The 20,079-nt window shown below is 43.6% G+C and overlaps 1 protein-coding gene across 1 annotated transcript in view; it reads right to left on the bottom strand.

Moving 5' to 3' along the window:
- Positions 1 to 16,823: 16,823 nt before the first annotated feature.
- Positions 16,824 to 20,079, bottom strand: part of LOC119276341 (glycerol-3-phosphate acyltransferase 1-like) — a 9,718-nt gene continuing 6,462 nt past the window's right edge. The window contains exon 2 of the mRNA XM_037557384.1: positions 16,824 to 17,904. Coding sequence (XP_037413281.1) covers positions 17,044 to 17,904 — 861 coding nt within the window. The 3' untranslated portion in view covers positions 16,824 to 17,043. The remainder of the gene's footprint in view (positions 17,905 to 20,079) is intronic.

The raw sequence follows: 20,079 nt of genomic DNA, 5'->3' as shown, positions 1-20,079 counted from the left end.
GGCGCACCCCCAGGACCCCTATATAAAGAGGAGGGAGGGAGGGCAGCCGCACCCTAGTCCCTGGCGCCTCCCTCTCCCCCTGTAACACCTCTCCCTCTCACTGAGCTTGGTGAAGCCCTACCGAGATCGCCGCTACTTCCACCACCACGCCGTCGTGCTGCTGGATCTCCATCAACCTCTCCTTCCCCCTTGCTGGATCAAGAAGGAGGAGACATCTTCCCCAACCGTACGTGTGTTGAACGCGGAGGTGTCGTCCGTTCTCTTCGGTGATTTGGATCACGACGAGTATGACTCCCTCAACCCCGTTCTCTTGAACGCTTCCGCTCGCGACCTACAAGGTTATGTAGATGCACTCCTCTCTCTCGTAGCTAGAAGACTCCATAGATTGATCTTCGTGAAGCATAGAATTTTTTTATTTTCTGCAACGTTCCCCAACAGTGGCATCATGAGCTAGGTCTATGCGTAGTTTCTATGCACGAGTAGAACACAATTTTGTTGTGGGCGTAGATTTTGTCAATTTACTTGCCACTACTAGTCTTATCTTGTTTCGGCAGCATCGTGGGATGAAGCGGCCCGGACCGACCTTACACGTACGCTTACGTGAGACAGGTTCCACCGAATAACATGCACTACTTGTATAAGGTGGCTAGCGGGTGTCTGTCTCTCCCACTTTAGTCGGATCGGATTCGATGAAAAGGGTCCTTATGAAGGGTAAATAGAAATTGGCATATCACGTTGTGGTTTTGACGTAGGTAAGAAACGTTCTTGCTAGAACCCTATTGCAGCCACGTAAAAACATGAAACAACAATTAGAGGACGTCTAACTTGTTTTTGCGGCATATGCCTTGTGATGTGATATGGCCAAAAAGGATGTGATGAATGAATTATATGTGATGTATGAGATTGATCATGTTCTTGTAATAGGAATCACGACTTGCATGTCGATAAGTATGACAACCGGCAGGAGCCATAGGAGTTGTCTTTATTTATTGTTTGACATGCGTGTCAGTGAATAACGCCATGTAATTACTTTCCTCCTTCGCTAAACCGTTAGCCATAGTAGTAGAAGTAATAGTTGGCGAACAACTTCATGGAGACACTATGATGGAGATCATGATGATGGAGATCATGGTGTCATGCCGGTGACGAAGATGATCATGGCGCCCCGAAGATGGAGATCAAAGGAGCAATATGATATTGGCCATATCATGTCACTATTTGATTGCATTTGATGTTTATCATGTTTATGCATCTTATTTCCTTAGAACGACGGTAGTAAATAAGATGATCCCTCATTAAAATTTCAAGAAATTGTTCCCCCTAACTGCGCACCGTTGTGAAAGTTCGTTGTTTCGAAGCACCACGTGATGATCGGGTGTGATAGATTCTAACGTTCACATACAACGGGTGTAAGCCAGATTTACACACGCGAAACACTTAGGTTGACTTGACGAGCCTAGCATGTACAGACATGGCCTTGGAACACAAGAGACCGAAAGGTCGAGCATGAGTCGTATAGTAGATACGATCAACACGAAGATGTTCACCGAAGATGACTAGTCTGTCTCACGTGATGATCGGACACGGCCTAGTTGACTCGGATCATGTATCACTTAAGATGACTAGAGGGATGTCTATCTGAGTGGGAGTTCATCAAATAATGTGATTAGATGAACTTAATCATCATGAACATAATCAAAAGGTCTTTGCAAATTATGTCGTAAGCTCACGTTTTAGTTCTACTTTTTAGATATGTTCCTAGAGAAAATTTAGTTGAAAGTTAATAGTAGCAATTATGCGGACTGGGTCCGTAAACCGAGGATTGTCCTCATTGCTGCACAGAAGGCTTATGTCCTTAATGCACCGCTCGGTGTGCTGAACCTCGAGCATCGTTTGTGGATGTTGCGAACATCTGACATACACGTTTTGATGACTACGTGGTAGTTCAGTGGGTAATGTTAAATGGTTTAGAATTGAGGCACCGAAGACATTTTTGAAATGTTGCTGAACATATGAGCTGTTCCAAGAGCTGAAATTGGGATTTCAGGCTCGTGCCCACGTCAAGAGGTATGAGACCTCCGACGAGTTTCTTAGCTTACAAACTAAGGGAGAAAAGCTCAATCGTTGAGCTTGTACTTAGATTGTCTGGGTACAACAATCACTTGAATCGAGTGGGAGTTAATCTTCCAGATGAGATAGTGATGTTTCTCCAAAGTCATTGCCACCAAGCTACTAGAGCTTCGTGATGAACTATAACATACCAGGGATAGATATGATGATCCTTGAAATATTCGCGATGTTTGGCACCTCGAAAGTGGAAATCAAGAAGGAGCATCAATTGTTGATGGTTAGTGAAACCACTAGTTTCAAGAAGGGCAAGGGCAAGAAGGGATACTTCATGATATAGCAAATCAGTTGCTGCTCTAGTGAAGAAACCCAAGGTTGAACCCAAACCCAAGACTAAGTGCTTCTGTAATGAGGGGAACGGTCACTGAAGTAGAACTACCCTAGATACTTGGTAGATGAGAAGGCTGGCAAGGTCGACAGAAGTATATTGGATATACATTATATTGATGTGTACTTTACTAGTACTCCTAGTAGCACCATGGTAATAGATACAGGTTCAGTTGCTAAGTGTTAGTAACTCAAAATAAAAGGCTACGGAATAAACAGAGGCTAACTAAAGGTGAGATGACGATATGTGTTGGAAGTGTTTCCAAGCTTGATGTGATCAAGCATCGCATACTCCCTCTACCATCGAGATTGGTGTTAAACCTAAATAATTGTTATTTGGTGTTTGCGTTGAGCATAGACATGATTGGATTATGTCTATCGCAATATGTTTATTCATTTAAGGAGAATAATGATTACTCTGTTTATTTGAATAATACCTTCAATGGTCTTGCACTAAAATGAATGGTTTATTGAATCTCGATCGTAGTGATACACATGTTCATGATAAAAGATATAAGATAGTAATGATAATACCACATACTTGTGGCACTGCCATTTGAGTCATATTGGTATAAAACGCATGAAGAAGCTCCATGTTGATGGATCTTTGGACTCACTCGTTTTTGAAAAGTTTGAGACATGTGAACCATGTCTATTGGTATGTACGCATGAAGAAACTCCATGCAGATGGATCGTTTGGACTCACTTGATTTTGAATCACTTGAATCATGCAAATCATACCACATGGGCAAGATGACTGAAAGGCCTCGTTTTCAGTGAAATGGAACAATAAAGCAACTTGTTGGAAATACACATTTTGATGTGTGCAGTCCAATGAGTGCTGAGGCACGCAGTGGATGTCGTTATGTTCTTACTTCACAGATGATTTGAGTAGATGTTGAGTATATTTACTTGATGAAACACAAGTCTGAATTATTGAAAGGTTCAAGTAATTTCAGAGCGAAGTTGAAGATCATCATGACAAGAGGATAAAATGTCTATGATATGATCATAGAGATGAATATCTGAGTTATGAGTTTGGTATACAATTAAGACATTTGTGGAAATCGTTTCACAACTAATACCGCCTGGAACACCAGTGTGATGGTGTGTCCGAACATCATAGATGCACCCTATTGGATATGGGGCATACCATGATGTCTCTTATCAAATTACCACTATCGTTTATGGGTTAGGCATTAGAGACAACTGCATTCACTTCAAATAGGGCACCACGTAATTCCGTTGAGATGACAGTGTATGAACTATAGTTTAGAGAAACCTAGGTTGTCGTTTCTTGAAAGGTTTGGGCTGCGACGCTTATGTGAAAAAGTTTCATCCTGATAAGCTCGAACCCAAAGCGGATAAATACATCTTCATAGGACACCCAAAGCAGTTGGGTATACCTCCTAATTCAGATCCGGAAGCAAAAGTAATTGTTTCTAGAAACGGGTCCTTTCTAGAGAAAAAAGTTTCTCTCGAAAGAATTGAGTGGGAGGATGGTGGAGACTTGATGAGGTTATTGAACCATCACTTCAACCAGTGTATAGCAGGGCACAGGAAGTTGTTCCTATGGCACCTACACCAATTGAAGTGGAAGTTGATGATAGTGATCATGAAACTTTGTATCAAGTCACTACCAAACCTCGTAGGACGACAAGGACGCGTACTGCTTCAAAGTGGTACGGTAATCCTGTCTTGGAGGTCATGTTGCTAGACAACAATGAACCTACGAGCTATGGAGAAGCGATGGTGGGCCCGGATTTTGACAAATGGCTCGAGGCCATAAAATCCGAGAGAGGATCCATGTATGAAAACAAAGTGTAGACTTTGGAAGAACTACTTGATGGTCGTAAGGCTGTTGGGTACAGATGGATTTTAAAAGGAAGACAGACAATGATGGTAAGTATCACCATTAAGAAAGCTCGACTTGTCGTTAAGATGTTTTCCGACTAGTTCAAGGAGTTGACTACGATGAGACTTTCTCACTCGTAGCGATGCTAAGAGTCGGTTGGAATTATATTAGAAATTACTGCATGATTTATGAAATCTTGCAGATAGGATGTCAAAACTTGTTTCCTTGACGATTTTCTTGAGGAAAGGTTGTATGTGATACAACCAGAAGGTTTTGTCAATCCTGAAAGATGCTAACAAGTATGCAAAGCTCCAGTAATCCTTCTAAGGACTGGAGTAACCATCTCGGAGTTGGAATATACGCTTTGATGAGATAATCAAAGACTTTGGGTTTATACAAAGTTTATGAGAAACTTGTATTTCCAAAGAAGTGAGTGGGAGCACTATAGATTTTCTGATGAGTATATGTTGTTGACATATTGTTGATCAGAAATGATGTAGAATTTCTGGAAAGCATATAAGGTTATTTGAAAGGTGTTTTTCAATGGAAAACCTGGATTAAGCTACTTGAACATTGAGCATCATGATCTATAAGGATAGATCAAAAACGCTTAATAGTACTTTCAAATGAATACATACCGTGACAAGATTTTGAAGGAGTTCAAAATAGATTGGCAAAGAATGAGTTCTTGGCTGTGTTATAAGGTGTGAGTATTGAGTAAGACTCAAGACCTGACCACGGCAGAAGAGAGAGAAAGGACGAAGGTCGTCCCCTATGCTTTAGACGTAGGCTCCACAGTATGCTATGCTGTGTACCGCACCTAAAGTGTGCCTTGTCATGAGTCAGTCAACGGGTGCAAGTGTTATCCAGGAATGGATCACAGGACAACGGTCAAGGTTATCCTTAGTAACTAGTGTACTAAGGAATTTTCTCGATTATGGAGGTGGTAAAAGAGTTCGTCGTAAAGGGTTACGCCGATGCAAACTTTGACACTAATTCGGATTATTCTGAGTAGTAAACGGATTCGTATAGTAGAATAGTTATTTGGAATAGCTCCAAATAGAGCGTGGTAGCTGCATCTAGGAGATGACATAGAGATTTGCAAAGCACACATGGATCTAAAAGGTTCAGATCCGTTGACTAATAACCTCTCTCACAAGCGAGATATGATCAAACCCCATGGGTGTTGATTCATTACAATCACATAGTGATGTGAACTAGATTATTGACTCTAGTGCAAGTGGGAGACTGTAGGAAATATGCCCTAGAGGCAATAATAAAATGGTTATTATTGTATTTCCTTGTTCATGATAATTGTCTATTATTCATGCTATAATTGTGTTTCCGGAAATCGTAATACATGTGTGAATACATAGACCACAACATGTCCCTAGTGATCCTCTAGTTGACTAGCTCGTTGATCAACAGATAGTCATGGTTTCCTGACTATGGACATTGGATGTCATTGATAACGGTATCACATCATTAGGAGAATGATGTGATGGACAAGACCCAATCCTAAGCATAGCACAAGATCGTGTAGTTCGTTTGCTAAAGATTTTCTAATATCAAGTATCATTTCCTTAGACCATGAGATTGTGTAACTCCTGGACACCGTAGGAGTGCTTTGGGTGTACCAAACGTCACAATGTAACTGGGTGACTATAAAGGTATACTACAGGTATCCCCAAAAGTATCTGTTGGGTTGACACGGATCGAGACTGGGATTTGTCACTCCGTATGACAGAGAGGTATCTCTGGGCCCACTCAGTAATACATCATCATAATGAGCTCAATGTGACCAAGTGGTTGGTCACGGGATCATGCATTACGGTACGAGTAAAGTGACTTGCCGGTAACGAGATTGAACGAGGTATTGGGATACCGACGATCGAATCTCGGGGAAGTAACGTACCGATTGCCAAAGGGAATTGTATACGGCATTACTTGAATCCTCGACATCATGGTTCATTCGATGAGATCATCGTGGAACATGTGGGAGCCAACATGGGTATCCAGATACCGCTGTTGGTTATTGACCGGAGAGCCGTCTCGGTCATGTCTGCGTGATTCCCGAACCCGTAGGGTCTACACACTTGAGGTTCGGTGACGCTAGGGTTGTAGAGATATTAGTATGCGGTAACCCGAAAGTTGTTCGGAGTCCCGGATGAGATCCCGGACGTCACGAGGAGTTCCGGAATGGTCCGAAGGTGAAGATTTGTATATGGGAAGTCCAGTTTCGGCCACCGGGAAAGTTTCGGGGGTCACCGGTATTGTACCAGGACCATCGGAAGGGTCCCGGGGGTCCACCGGGTGGGGCCACCTATCCCAGAGGGCCACATGGGCTGAAGTGGGAAGGGAACCAGCCCCTGGTGGGCTAGTGCGCCCCCCTTGGGCCTCCCCTTGCGCCTAGGGTTGGAAACCCTAGGGGTGGGGGGCGCCCCACTTGACTTGGGGGGCAAGTCCCCCCCCTTGGCCGCCCCCCTTGAGATTAGATCTCTAGGGGCCGGCGCACCCCCAGGGCCCCTATATAAAGAGGGGGGAGGGAGGGCAGCCGCACCCTAGTCCCTGGCGCCTCCCTCTCCCCCCGTAACACCTCTCCCTCTCGCTGAGCTTGGCGAAGCCCTGCCGAGATCGCCTCTACTTCCACCACCACACCGTCGTGTGCTACGTCTTGAGCTAGTGTTGGTTTTCCCCGAAGAGGAGAGGGTGATGCAGCAAGTGTAGAGTAAGTATTTCCCTCAGTTTTTGAGAACAAGGGTATCAATCCAGTAGGAGGCTTCTCAAAAGTCCCACACACCTACACAAACAAACTGAGAACTCGCAACCAACACAATAAAGGGGTTGTCAATCCCTTCACGGCCACTTGCGAAAGTGAGATCTGATAGAGATAATATGATAAGATAAATATATTTTTGGTATTTTATAATATAGATGCAAGAAAGTAAAGATGCAAATAAAAGTAGATTGAAAGCAAATATGATAAGAGATAGACCCGGGGGCCATAGGTTTCACTAGAGGCTTCTCTCGAGAGCATAAGTATTACGGTGGGTGAACAAATTACTGTCAAGCAATTGATAGAAAAGCGAATAATTATGACGTTGTCTAGGCATGATCATGTATATAGGCATCACATCCAAAACAAGTAGACCGACTCCTGCCTGCATCTACTACTATTACTCCACACATCGACCGCTATCCAGCATGCATCTAGAGTATTAAGTTCATAAGAACGGAGTAACGCGTTAAGCAAGATGATATGATGTAGAGGGATAAACTCATGCAATATGATATAAACCCCATCTTGTTATCCTTGATGGCAACAATACAATACATGTCTTGCAACCCTTTCTGTCACTGGGTAAGAACACCGCAAGATTGAACCCAAAGCTAAGCACTTCTCCCATGGCAAGAAAGATCAATCTAGTAGGCCAAACCAAACCAATAATTCGAAGAGACTTGCAAAGATAACTCAATCATACATAAAAGAATTCAGAGAAGATTCAATTAATAACCATAGATAAATCTGATCATAAACTCACAATTCATCGGATCTTGACAAACACATCGCAAAAAGAGATTACATCGAATAGATCTCCACAAGAGAGGGGGAGAACATTGTATTGAGATCCAAAAAGAGAGAAGAAGCCATCTAGCTAATAACTATGGACCCGTAGGTCTGTGGTAAACTACTCACAACTCATAGGAGGGGCAAGGACGTTGATGTAGAGGCCCTCCGTGGTTGATTCCCTCTCCGACAGAGTGCCGGCGAAGGCTCCAAGATGGGATCTCGCGGATACAGAAGGTTACAGTGGTGGAAATTGTGTTTCGTGGTGCCCCTGGATGTTTTCGGGGTCCGTAGGTATATATAGGAGGAAGAAGTACGTCGGTGGACACCCGAGGGGCCCACGAGACAGGGGGCGCGCCCTACAGGGGGGGCGCCCTCCTATCTCGTGGGGCCTCGGAGCTTTCTTGACTTGCACTCCAGGCTCTCCGGATCAGATTTGTTCCAAAAATAACGCTCCCGAAGGTTTCATTCCATTTGGACTTCGTTTGATATTCCTTTTCTTCGAAATACTGAAATAGGCAAAAAACAGCAATATGGGTTGGGCCTCTGGTTAGTAGGTTAGTCCCAAAAATGATATAAATATGTAGAATAAAGCCCATAAGCATCCAAAACAGGTAATATAATAGCATGGAACAATCAAAAATTATAGATACTTGGAGAAGTATCATCGTGTTGCTGGATCTCCATCAACCTCTCCTTCCCCCTTGCTAGATCAAGAAGGAGGAGACGTCTTCCCCAACCGTACGTGTGTTGAACGCGGAGGTGCCGTCCGTTCGGCACTAGGATCTTCGGTGATTTGGATCATGACGAGTATGACTCCCTCAACCCCGTTCTCTTGAACGCTTCCGCTCGCGATCTACAAGGGTATGTAGATGCACTCATCTCTCTCGTAGCTAGAAGACTCCATAGATTGATCTTGGTGAAGCGTAGAAATTTTTTATTTTCTATAACAGCGGCATCATGAGTTAGGTCTATGCGTAGTTTCTATGCACGAGTAGAACACAATTTTGTTGTGGGCGTAGATTTTGTCAATTTACTTGCCACTACTAGTCTTATCTTGTTTCGGCGGCATCGTGGGATGAAGCGTCCCGGACCGACCTTACACGTATACTTACGTGAGACAGGTTCCACCGACTGACATGCACTAGTTGCATAAGGTGGCTAGCGGGTGTCTGTCTCTCCCACTTTAGTCGGATCGGATTCGATGAAAAGGGTCCTTATGAAGGGTAAATATAAATTGGCATCTCACGTTGTGATTTTGACGTAGGTAAGAAACGTTCTTGCTAGAACCCTATTGCAGCCACGTAAAAACATGCAACAACAATTAGAGGACGTCTAACTTGTTTTTGCAGCATATGCCTTGTGATGTGATATGGCCAAAAAGGATGTGATGAATGAATTATATGTGATGTATGAGATTGATCATGTTCTTGTAATAGGAATCACGACTTGCATGTCGATGAGTATGACAACCGACAGGAGCCATAGGAGTTGTCTTTATTTATTGTATGACCTGCGTGTCAGTGAATAACGCCATGTAATTACTTTACTCCTTTGCTAAACCGTTAGTCATAGTAGTAGAAGTAATAGTTCGCGAACAACTTCATGTAGACACGATGATGGAGATCATGATGATGGAGATCATGGTGTCATGCCGGTGACGAAGATGATCATGGCGCCCCGAAGATGGAGATCAAAGGAGCAATATGATATTGGCCATATCATGTCACTATTTGATTGCATGTGATGTTTATCATGTTTATGCATCTTAGTTGCTTAGAACGACGGTAGTAAATAAGATGATCCCTCATTAAAATTTCAAGAAAGTGTTCCCCCTAACTGTGCACCATTGCGAAAGTTCGTTGTTTCGAAGCACCACGTGATGATCAGGTGTGATAGATTCTAGCGTTCACATACAACGGGTGTAAGCCAGATTTACACAAGCGAAACACTTAGGTTGACTTGACGAGCCTAGCATGTACAGACATGGCCTCGGAACACAAGAGACCGAAAGGTCGAGCATGAGTCGTATAGTAGATACGATCAACATGAAGATGTTCACCGAAGATGACTAGTCCGTCTCACGTGATGATCAGACACGGCCTAGTTGACTCAGATCATGTATCACTTAAGATGACTAGAGGGATGTCTATCTGAGTGGGAGTTCATCAAATAATGTGATTAGATGAACTTAATTATCATGAACATAGTCAAAAGGTCTTTGCAAATTATGTCGTAAGCTCGCGTTTTAGTTCTACTTTTTAGATATGTTCCTAGAGAAAATTTAGTTGAAAGTTAATAGTAGCAATTATGCAGACTGGGTCCGTAAGCTGAGAATTGTCCTCATTGCTGCACAGAAGGCTTATGTCCTTAATGCACCGCTCGGTGTGCTGAACCTCGAGCATCGTTTGTGGATGTTGCGAACATCTGACATACACGTTTTGATGACTACATGATAGTTCAGTGGGTAATGTTAAATTGTTTAGAATTGAGGCACCGAAGACATTTTTGAAATGTCGCAGAACATATGAGATGTTCCAAGAGCTGAAATTGGAATTTCAGGCTCGTGCCCACGTCAAGAGGTATGAGACCTCCGACGAGTTTCTTAGCCTACAAACTAAGGGAGAAAAGCTCAATCGTTGAGCTTGTACTTAGATTGTCTGGGTACAACAATCACTTGAATCGAGTGGGAGTTAATCTTCCAGATGAGATAGTGATGTTTCTCCAAAGTTATTGCCACCAAGCTACTAGAGCTTCGTGATGAACTATAACACATCAGGGATAGATATGATGATCCTTGAAATATTCGCGATGTTTGACACCGCGAAAGTGGAAATCAAGAAGGAGCATCAATTGTTGATGGTTAGTGAAACCACTAGTTTCAAGAAGGGCAAGGTCAAGAAGGGATACTTCATGATATAGCAAATCAGTTGCTGCTCTAGTGAAGAAACCCAAGGTTGAACCCAAACCCGAGACTAAGTGCTTCTGTAATGAGGGGAACGGTCACTGAAGCAGAACTACCCTAGATACTTGGTAGATGAGAAGGCTGGCAAGGTCGATAGAAGTATATTGGATATACATTATATTGATGTGTACTTTACTAGTACTCCTAGTAGCACCATGGTAATAGATACCGATTCAGTTGCTAAGTGTTAGTAGCTCGAAATAAAAGGCTACGGAATAAACGGAGACTAACTAAAGGTGAGATGACGATATGTGTTGGAAGTGTTTCCAAGCTTGATGTGATCAAGCGTCGCATACTCCCTGTACCATCGAGATTGGTGTTAAACTTAAATAATTGTTATTTGGTGTTTGCGTTGAGCATAGACATGATTGGATTATGTCTATCGCAATACGGTTATTCATTTAAGGAGAATAATGATTACTCTGTTTATTTGAATAATACCTTCAATGGTCTTGCACCTAAAATGAATGGTTTATTGAATCTCGATCGTAGTGATACACATGTTCATGCCAAAAGATATAAGATAGTAATGATAATACCACATACTTGTGGCACTGCCATTTGAGTCATATTGGTATAAAACGCATGAAGAAGCTCCATGTTGATGGATCTTTGGACTCACTTGTTTTTGAAAAGTTTGAGACATGCGAACCATGTCTATTGGTATGTACGCATGAAGAAACTCCATGCAGATGGGTCGTTTGGACTCACTTGATTTTGAATCACTTGAATCATGCAAATCATACCACATGGGCAAGATGACTGAAAGGCCTCGTTTTCAGTGAAATGGAACAATAAATCAACTTGTTGGAAGTACACATTTTGATGTGTGCAGTCCAATGAGTGCTGAGGCACGTAGTGGATGTCATTATGTTCTTACTTCACAGATGATTTGAATAGATGTTGAGTATATTTACTTGATGAAACACAAGTCTGAATTATTGAAAGGTTCAAGCAATTTCAGAGTGAAGTTGAAGATCATCATGACAAGAGGATAAAATGTCTATGATATGATCATAGAGATGAATATCTGAGTTATGAGTTTGGTATACAATTAAGACATTGTGGAAATTATTTCACAACTAATACCGCCTGGAACACCAGTGTGATGGTGTGTCCGAACATCATAGATGCACCCTATTGGATATGGGGCATACCATGATGTCTCTTATCAAATTACCACTATCGTTTATGGGTTAGGCATTAGAGACAACCGCTTTCACTTCAAATAGGGCACCACGTAATTCCGTTGAGATGACAGTGTATGAACTATGGTTTAGAGAAACCTAGGCTGTCGTTTCTTGAAAGTTTGGGGCTGCGACGCTTATGTGAAAAAGTTTCATCCTGATAAGCTCGAACCCAAAGCGGATAAATACATCTTCATAGGACACCCAAAGCAGTTGGGTATACCTCCTAATTCAGATCTGGAAGCAAAAGTAATTGTTTCTAGAAACGGGTCCTTTCTAGAGAAAAAAGTTTCTCTCGAAAGAATTGAGTGGGAGGATGGTGGAGACTTGATGAGGTTATTGAACCATCACTGAAGATGTATTCTAATTGGGCTGCAGCTATGCAAGAAGAATATTCGGCCCTTACTCAAAATAATACTTGGCAGCTTGTTCCTCGTCCTTCCAACACCAACATTGTCTCCGATAAGTGGGTGTTTCTTCGGAAGTTTCACTCTGATGGTACTCTTTCTCGCTACAAAGCACGTTGGGTATGTCACGGCTATTCCCAACAACATGGCATTGATTACGATGAAACTTTCTCTCATGTAGTTAAGCCTAGTACCATACGCACTGTTCTCAGCCTTGTTGTCTACTCCACCTGGCCTATTCACCAATTAGACGTAAAAAAATGCCTTCCTTCATGGTTCTCTCCAAGAGACCGTCTACTGTCAGCAACCTCTCGGTTTTGAAGACCCTTCTTATCCAAACCATGTTTGTCTTCTTCTCTCTATGGTCTCAAACAAGCTCCACGTGCATGGTTTCAACGCTTCTCTTTCTTTATTCAAACCATAGGTTTTGTTTCCTCTCTTTCTGACGCTTCTCTCAACATAATTCTGACATTGCATACTTACTTCTTTACGTTGGCGATATCATTCTCACTGCTTCTTCTCAAACCTTTTTGGACCGCATCATTACTCATCTCCGCTCTGAGTTTTCTATGACAGATCTTGGTCTTATTCATCATTTTTTAGGCATTGGAGTGATTCGTGATTCATCGGGTCTGTTTCTTTCCCAATGTCAATACATCCTAGATTTTCTCAACCATGCTGGTATGCTAGACTGTCATCCTTCCCGTACTCCTATCGACACTAGTTTCAAACTCTCTGCCAATGGTGATCCTTTCAATGATCCTACTCTTTATCGTAGTCTTGTTGGTGCTCTTCAGTATCTTACCATTAATCGTCCTGAAATTTCTTTTGTTGTCCAACAAGCTTGTCTCTATATGCATGATCCTCGCATACCTCACTATAATCATATCAAGCGCATCCTTAGGTATCTAAAAGGTACTCTCGATCATGGTCTCCACATAAACAAGTCTTCCCCTACCTCTCTCACCGCGTATTCTGATGCAGACTTTGTTGGTTGTTGCAACACTCGATGATCTACATCTCGTTTCTGTGTTTTTCTTGGTGACAATTTGATTTCTTGGTCCTCGAAAAGGCAGGTAACCGTCTCCCGCTCGTCTGCTGAAGCTGAATATCGTGTGGTTGCACATGTTGTGGCTGATACGGTCTGGCTTCATCAGTTGCTCTTGTAGTTGCATCGGCCGCTTGCACATGCTACCATTGTTTATTGCGATAACATCTCAGCTGTTTACATGTCCAGGAATCCTGTTCAACATCGCCGGACCGAACATATTGAGATTGATATCCATTTTGTTCGCGAGAAGGTGGCTCTTGGACGGGTGCTGCATGTTCCTTCTATGGCTCAATTTGCTGATATATTTACCAAGGGACTGCCATCAACATCATTTTTTAATATTCGATCCAGTCTCAACGTTGTTGAGCCTCCCGTTGATACTGCGGGGGGATGTTAGACTATTACTTGGCTCTCAAGTTATCTAGTCCTAGTCGTATTGTAATAGGTCTAGTTGGCTTGTAATCTCTTATATATACTTCTATATGCGGCTGCAATAATCAATCAACAATAGTTCTATTCAATCTTACACAGTTATTTGATTTACTTATTCCTTTACCTTTGCACCTTCAACATTATCTTTCCATCACATTACTACTGCTTTGGAGAACTATCAGCTCACAGGCACACTGTTCACATCACTTGAGAGACAAAAAGCTTGATTCTTGTGCTCCCTGTGGGATCGATGCTCTTACTTCGGAGAAGCTACAACTAAACCATGTGCACTTATCAGACACTAGAGGCCCTCACTTCGACCCAGGGTCTTAAGTGACTTTAGCTTCTATAGGAAGGCGGGACTCATGTGGTCTCCCTTTGGGCCATAAACGCATGTAATCATCTAGGTGTTCCTCTCGTTGAGCATGATGACAGTTGCGGAGATTGTGCCTGGATTGGCATGAAACCTAGATAAGATGAAGAAGCCGTCAGACACGACCATATTCATGACATCCCTAATGCAGCTGACCGGGAGGACGGTGTAGTTTGTGGCGTAAGGGCAACTCCAAAGTGAATGTACGACTCTGGCAACTTGAGCACTTTTAGTCATCCAACTAGTCACTAAATGTCCGTGAACAGTGGGCCAAGCGGTCCAGACGATCCGAATTTCCTCAAACCGGCATCAAAGTAGGGGAGGTTAAGTGGAGTCCGGACATCCACCTAGCACATTGTTACTTGAACCACATCGCCCCATAGCCCATGTCTCGCTCACCTTTTTTCCCTCTAGGTTCGCTTCGCCCACTCCAATCGTAGTCCACTGGCTAGGTTTGATGACTATGGTTGGATGGTCGATGCCTCGTCCTCTATCCCCAGACACATTCAGGACATGACCGCGGCCATTTGATGCCGAAGACGTGTCTATGGGCATTTGATAACGTCCGTTTGGCGAATCATGTTGGAGTTGACTAACATGGTCGGACATTTAGTGTCGTTCGTAACCATGTTGGAGTTGATAGACATGGTTCGATATTTAGTATCATCCATCCAATCATATCACTGATAAAGTGCATCATTGAAGGAGCGTCCATCTCTTGGATGGCATGTGTGTTGTCTCGATGAGTCCCACTTTGGAGTGTTGTGTGTGGTGTATCTTGTATGTGTTGCTCAATGGTTGTGATGGTTTTCATCCGATTTCCATGCTTTTCGCTCGATTTTACCTAATTAACTAAGCAACTCTTTTCGCCTTAATGTGCAGGAATCCTACCATTTAGAAACGTAGGAGTCGTGAACCATGTCAGTAGACCTCAGATGATTGGGATGTGTACCTCTGTTAGGGCATTTCTAACTGATCCCAATTAAGGTCGTAAGGGAGAATAAACTCGGTTATTCTCCCTTACGGCGCACCTATCCGATCCCCTAACCGGTATAGTGGAGTAAAAATTACCCCCACCTCCCAATATCCCCTCCAATCTCCCTAAATATGATTACTCCTGTCGCGGCTAAGTAAAAGTGTCGCCTCTCTTTCTCCCATCCCGTGTCGGTTTCTCTCCCGCTACCGCAGCACCCACGCCCCACCGGCACCGCCGATGACCGCTCCTCCGGCCGGAATGTATATCCCGGACCCTTCCCTCACTCCGCCGACCACCGCCGTCGGCTTTCCACCGCTGGAAATCACCGACGCGTCGCCGCCCGCGCCGAAGAAGAGTTTGGGGATGAAAAACACACATCGGGTTTAAGCTCCTCCTCTAATCGCGGCAATGGCCTCCGAGGTGGCCACCGCCTCTCCGGCAACGGCTCGTCGCCCTCCTGCCGGAGCCAAACGAGCTCAGAAACCGATGTTGGCGGCGTCTACGGTCACCGAGGTGGCCCGAAGAAGAAGATGAAGAAGGCTAGAATGGCGCCTCGTGCAACTACTCCACCGCCCCCTACGGCCACTCCTCCCGCGCGGGCGACGGCGCACAGTCGGCAACAAGCATCACAGCCACCAAGTGCTCGATGAAATACCTACCTCGCGGCCGAACACAAAGAAGAGAAGATGGCGAGGTGGAATGAGCTCAAGGTGTTGTAGGATGAGAAATGGAAGGCCAAGTTGGTGGCCGAAGAGAGAAAGTTGAAGACGGAAGAGTGTAGGCTTGCACTTGAGAAGAAGAGGATTCGTGATGCCAAGAAGGCCGATGAACGTGCTATCATGTTTATGAATCCAAACACAATGGATGAAACCGCAAGTAAGTGTTGGGAGCTCACTCTCGGAGAGATGTTGCAAGCCTCTCTTTGGAATGTTGATCGTGGCCGAGGTGGTGGTGGTGGTGATGGTGGTGGCCGAGGGGGTGGTGGTGATGGTGGCCGAGAGGATGGCGATGGTGATGGTGGCCGAGAGGATGGTAAAGTTGATTTCTTCGCCGAGAACCTCGTTGAGTGGTGGTGGCTGAGGGGGTGGTGGTGCATATCATTGGTTGGCTCGATCGACAACATATACATGCTATGTTTGTGGTGATTTTGGATCTCATTGTGTTTGAAATGATGAGTTTTGGGCGAACTTTGCATGTTTTTATTCGACATTCGTGATGATGAAACTATATGTTACGACGGTTATGTTATGCATGTTTTAGTTTTAATATTCTCATAAATTATCTTCTGTCCGAAAATAAATGTCTCAAACTTAGCACAACTTTGTATTAGAGTTAGTATAAAGTTGAGACAATTATTTTGAGACGGAGGGAGTACTGTGTAGTGTTTCACTTGAACCGGTTAGGACACAAAATCTATAAAATCTTGTTTTTACTCTACTAACTATAGAGAATCGGCTGGGTGCCGTCAACATAAGTGGAGTAAAAATTTACTCCACTAATTTTATTCTGCCTGATCCTCCCAACTTTTACGGAGTTAGAAATGCTCATAACAACAAGACGTCATAGTTTGATTAGATTTCAGAGCAATCGTTTGTTTATCGACTCTGGCAGCAAACCAGTTCTTCTCAACACACGAGAAGAGAAAATACTCACAATAGATTCACTGCTCCCAAACAGATTACATTACTTCCGGATAGGAGTAGCTAATATTTGGCGAATTTTGATTTGCAGGACGCGTGTATCTTTAGAACACGCTCAGCTGCTGCGCGAGTCCTCTACTTGCGGACCACACCGTCGTTCCCGGCGAGCATGATGTACTTGTCACGGCGACTAAGGCCGGTGCATTCGAACCCAAGCGCCTCGCCGAGCCGCCGCTGAACCCAGTTGGCTACCTCGGCGCTGGTCCTCCCCCCTGCGCGCGTCTGATCCCGTGGCACGGGGCCCAGGAACTCCACCCGGTACGCAGGCACAGGGTTGGCGAAGAACGCCAAGGGGTCGAGCCACTTGTGGCCGCTCGCCGTCGTGCCATACAGCGACGTCACCTGCGCGTCCAGCGCCACGGGCTCCATGTCGTCGGCCAGCTCGGCGAACAGCGGGCTGAACCGTAGCAGGTAGGGCTCGCGGCAGGTGGTGCCCTCGGGGCAGACCGCGAGGTCTCCCTTCTCCAGCAGCCGCGACATCATGGCGGCGTCGTGGTCACGGTCACGCGTCAGCCGCACTGTCTTGATGGGCGCGATGATCTCGGAGAGCCGGCTGAGGCTGTACGTCACGGCTGGCACGGGCTTCTGCAGCGCGGCGGTTAGCATGATCGGGTCCACCAGCGTCCGGTGCGTGCACACGAACAGGACGCCCCTGCGCTTAGCGCCGGCCTCCGGGACGCGGCGGCCGGAGGTGCGGAAGCAGAGTCCAGCCAACGCGCTGGCTGCAAAGCTGATGTTGTATGGCAGGACGATGCCAATGGAGATGCGGATGACGGAGAGTATAAAACCGAGCGGCAAAAACAGGAAGAAGGCGAGCATGGCGGGGGCGGTGGGCAGAAAGGCGAGACGTCCGTCGTGGAAGATGAGCGGCTTCGGGTACCTCTCTCGCGGCAGACGGGCAGTCTTGGCACTCTCCCAACTGACCACATAAAGCTCCTGCGTTAAACCAGGCCACCGATCAAGACTCAGTAACGGTGGGGAAAAATGGTCTTGTGGGAGAAAATGAACAGAAAAGGATAAATTTCGGGGTGTGGCTAGATCTCTGTCGACTAAATCTCAATAAAATTACAGAACATATAGAAAAAGCAAAGAGATTTTTAAAAAAGATGTCACAATATAGCGTCGACTGAGACTTTCAACTGAGATTTATCAGTCCTGTTTCTTTTTCTTTTCGTTGGGTATTACTATTCGGTTGGAAATCAATTGATTCACGTACGTACTACACGATAAACGTAGAAGCTCCAGCTGGAGTCCAACAAAGCGAAGAACTAGTGGATCAGTCAATTATCACTTCAGTTGTTTATTAAGGGGGTATTTGGTTTAGAAGTCCTAGGACTTTTTCTAGTCCCAGGGACTAATCAAAAAAGACTCTCTAGTAGAGTCTTTTTCTAGTCCCTGTAGAAAAAGTCTCTTCCGTTTGGTTCCTAGGGACTTTCTAGGGACCTTTTCTAGTCTCTGGGACTAAAAAGTCCCTGAACCAAACACCTCCTAAGTCTTCTATCAGGAACTTGCACTAGCTGTGTGACCTGTCCATTGACACGCCTAGATTTATTGGGTATCGTCAAATATATAGTGATCTAAAACGTCTTACATTTATTGCAGAGGTTGTGTTTATGAAACTTAAAATATATATGAAATATAAAAACAAATTGAAATGATTAACATTTTGATACATTAATTCTCTAGGCCCGTTAAGGCAATTCTAGTGGTCGCATTTATGTGAGTTACAATATGAATTTGCTAACATGTTAACTTAATAGTAATTATGCTTGTTTTTGTTATTTTCAAATATGTTTTTGTTTCATGCAAATTCTTTTCATCAAGGGGCATGGGGAGAGAGAGAGAGAGAGAGAGAGAGAGAGAGAGAGAGAGGTGTCTTGGCCAAAATAAACATACGAGGGCATCTAACGCGGACCCTCAAAACATCCGCAGTCGAGCTGTGCAGACGCTGCAAGCCATCGAACGCGGTACCATATCGGTCCGTACATGTGTATGGTTATCTGAAATCCTGCAAACTGGACGTAAATCAAGAAAGCTTTGTGGGTGTTAGGACCGCCGCCACGTACGCGCCAGACATCCGGTACAGTTACATCCAAAAACATCTCCCGCGTCCGTGCCCTCTTCCCTGTGACTACACCTACATTCCCCTCGCCGCACTCATGCCGGTATACCCCAAAACACTTTTTTTAAATGTTCACAGAAATTTAAAAATATTCATGAATTTAAAAAGTGTTTGTAACTTGACAATTTCTGCACGAATATGAAAAAAATCATGAATTTTAAATTGTGTTCATGAGTTTCATAATTGTTCAGGATTTTAAAAAATGGCCATGAAATTTAAAAAATGTTCAAAAATTCAAAGATATCTATAAATCTTGATGGATTTCAACATATGTTCACAATTTTGAAGGAAACATTTTTGAATTTGAAAAAATGTTTGAGAATATGAATTATGTTCCTGAATTTCATAATATATTCATAAATATGAATTTCCATAATAACATTTGGGAGAAAAATAATTAATACCAAAACTGCATAATGGCAACACAAAGCGTGTGTTATCCTCTAGTATAATTCAAAATTCAATCAGTGATTAGTCTCAGTGACGACAATCATCTAGTAGGTTTTCCAAACTAGCTAAAATGACAAGGATATAGGTGTGCATGCTTTTCCTAGTCCCACATGTTAGCCTTTTCTATCTGATGCATGGTTTAGAAAAGCTTGAAAGGTATTCAATTTTTTATAGAATACTTTGTACCTAAATATTTGACCCATACTATTTTTGATCCTCTCAACAAGCAATTATACCAAATTAACATGTCACCTTACATGAAAATGGATAACATGCACCGTACATGCTAAGTATATTCAATAATGTTCTAATACTATATAATAACTGCATAATTACACATGTGTTGACCATATTAATTAAATTGTGTAAAAAAGTTTCTATTATATAAACACTTGTTTGATAAGCATTTATTTGCTTACTAAAGAAAACAAAATTTATTTGATAAGTAAATAAGAGGTGGGCCAGTTAAAGCGTTTTTCAGGGAAAACCGCTCGAAAAAAGTAGAGTTTTTTTCTGCTAAGGAAAAAATCAATAAGTGT

Source organism: Triticum dicoccoides, chromosome 3B (genome assembly GCF_002162155.2).
Source record: "Triticum dicoccoides isolate Atlit2015 ecotype Zavitan chromosome 3B, WEW_v2.0, whole genome shotgun sequence".
Classification (NCBI taxonomy): domain Eukaryota; kingdom Viridiplantae; phylum Streptophyta; class Magnoliopsida; order Poales; family Poaceae; genus Triticum; species Triticum dicoccoides.
Note: the sequence above shows the minus strand (reverse complement) of the source record. Positions and strands in the feature narration are given on the sequence as shown.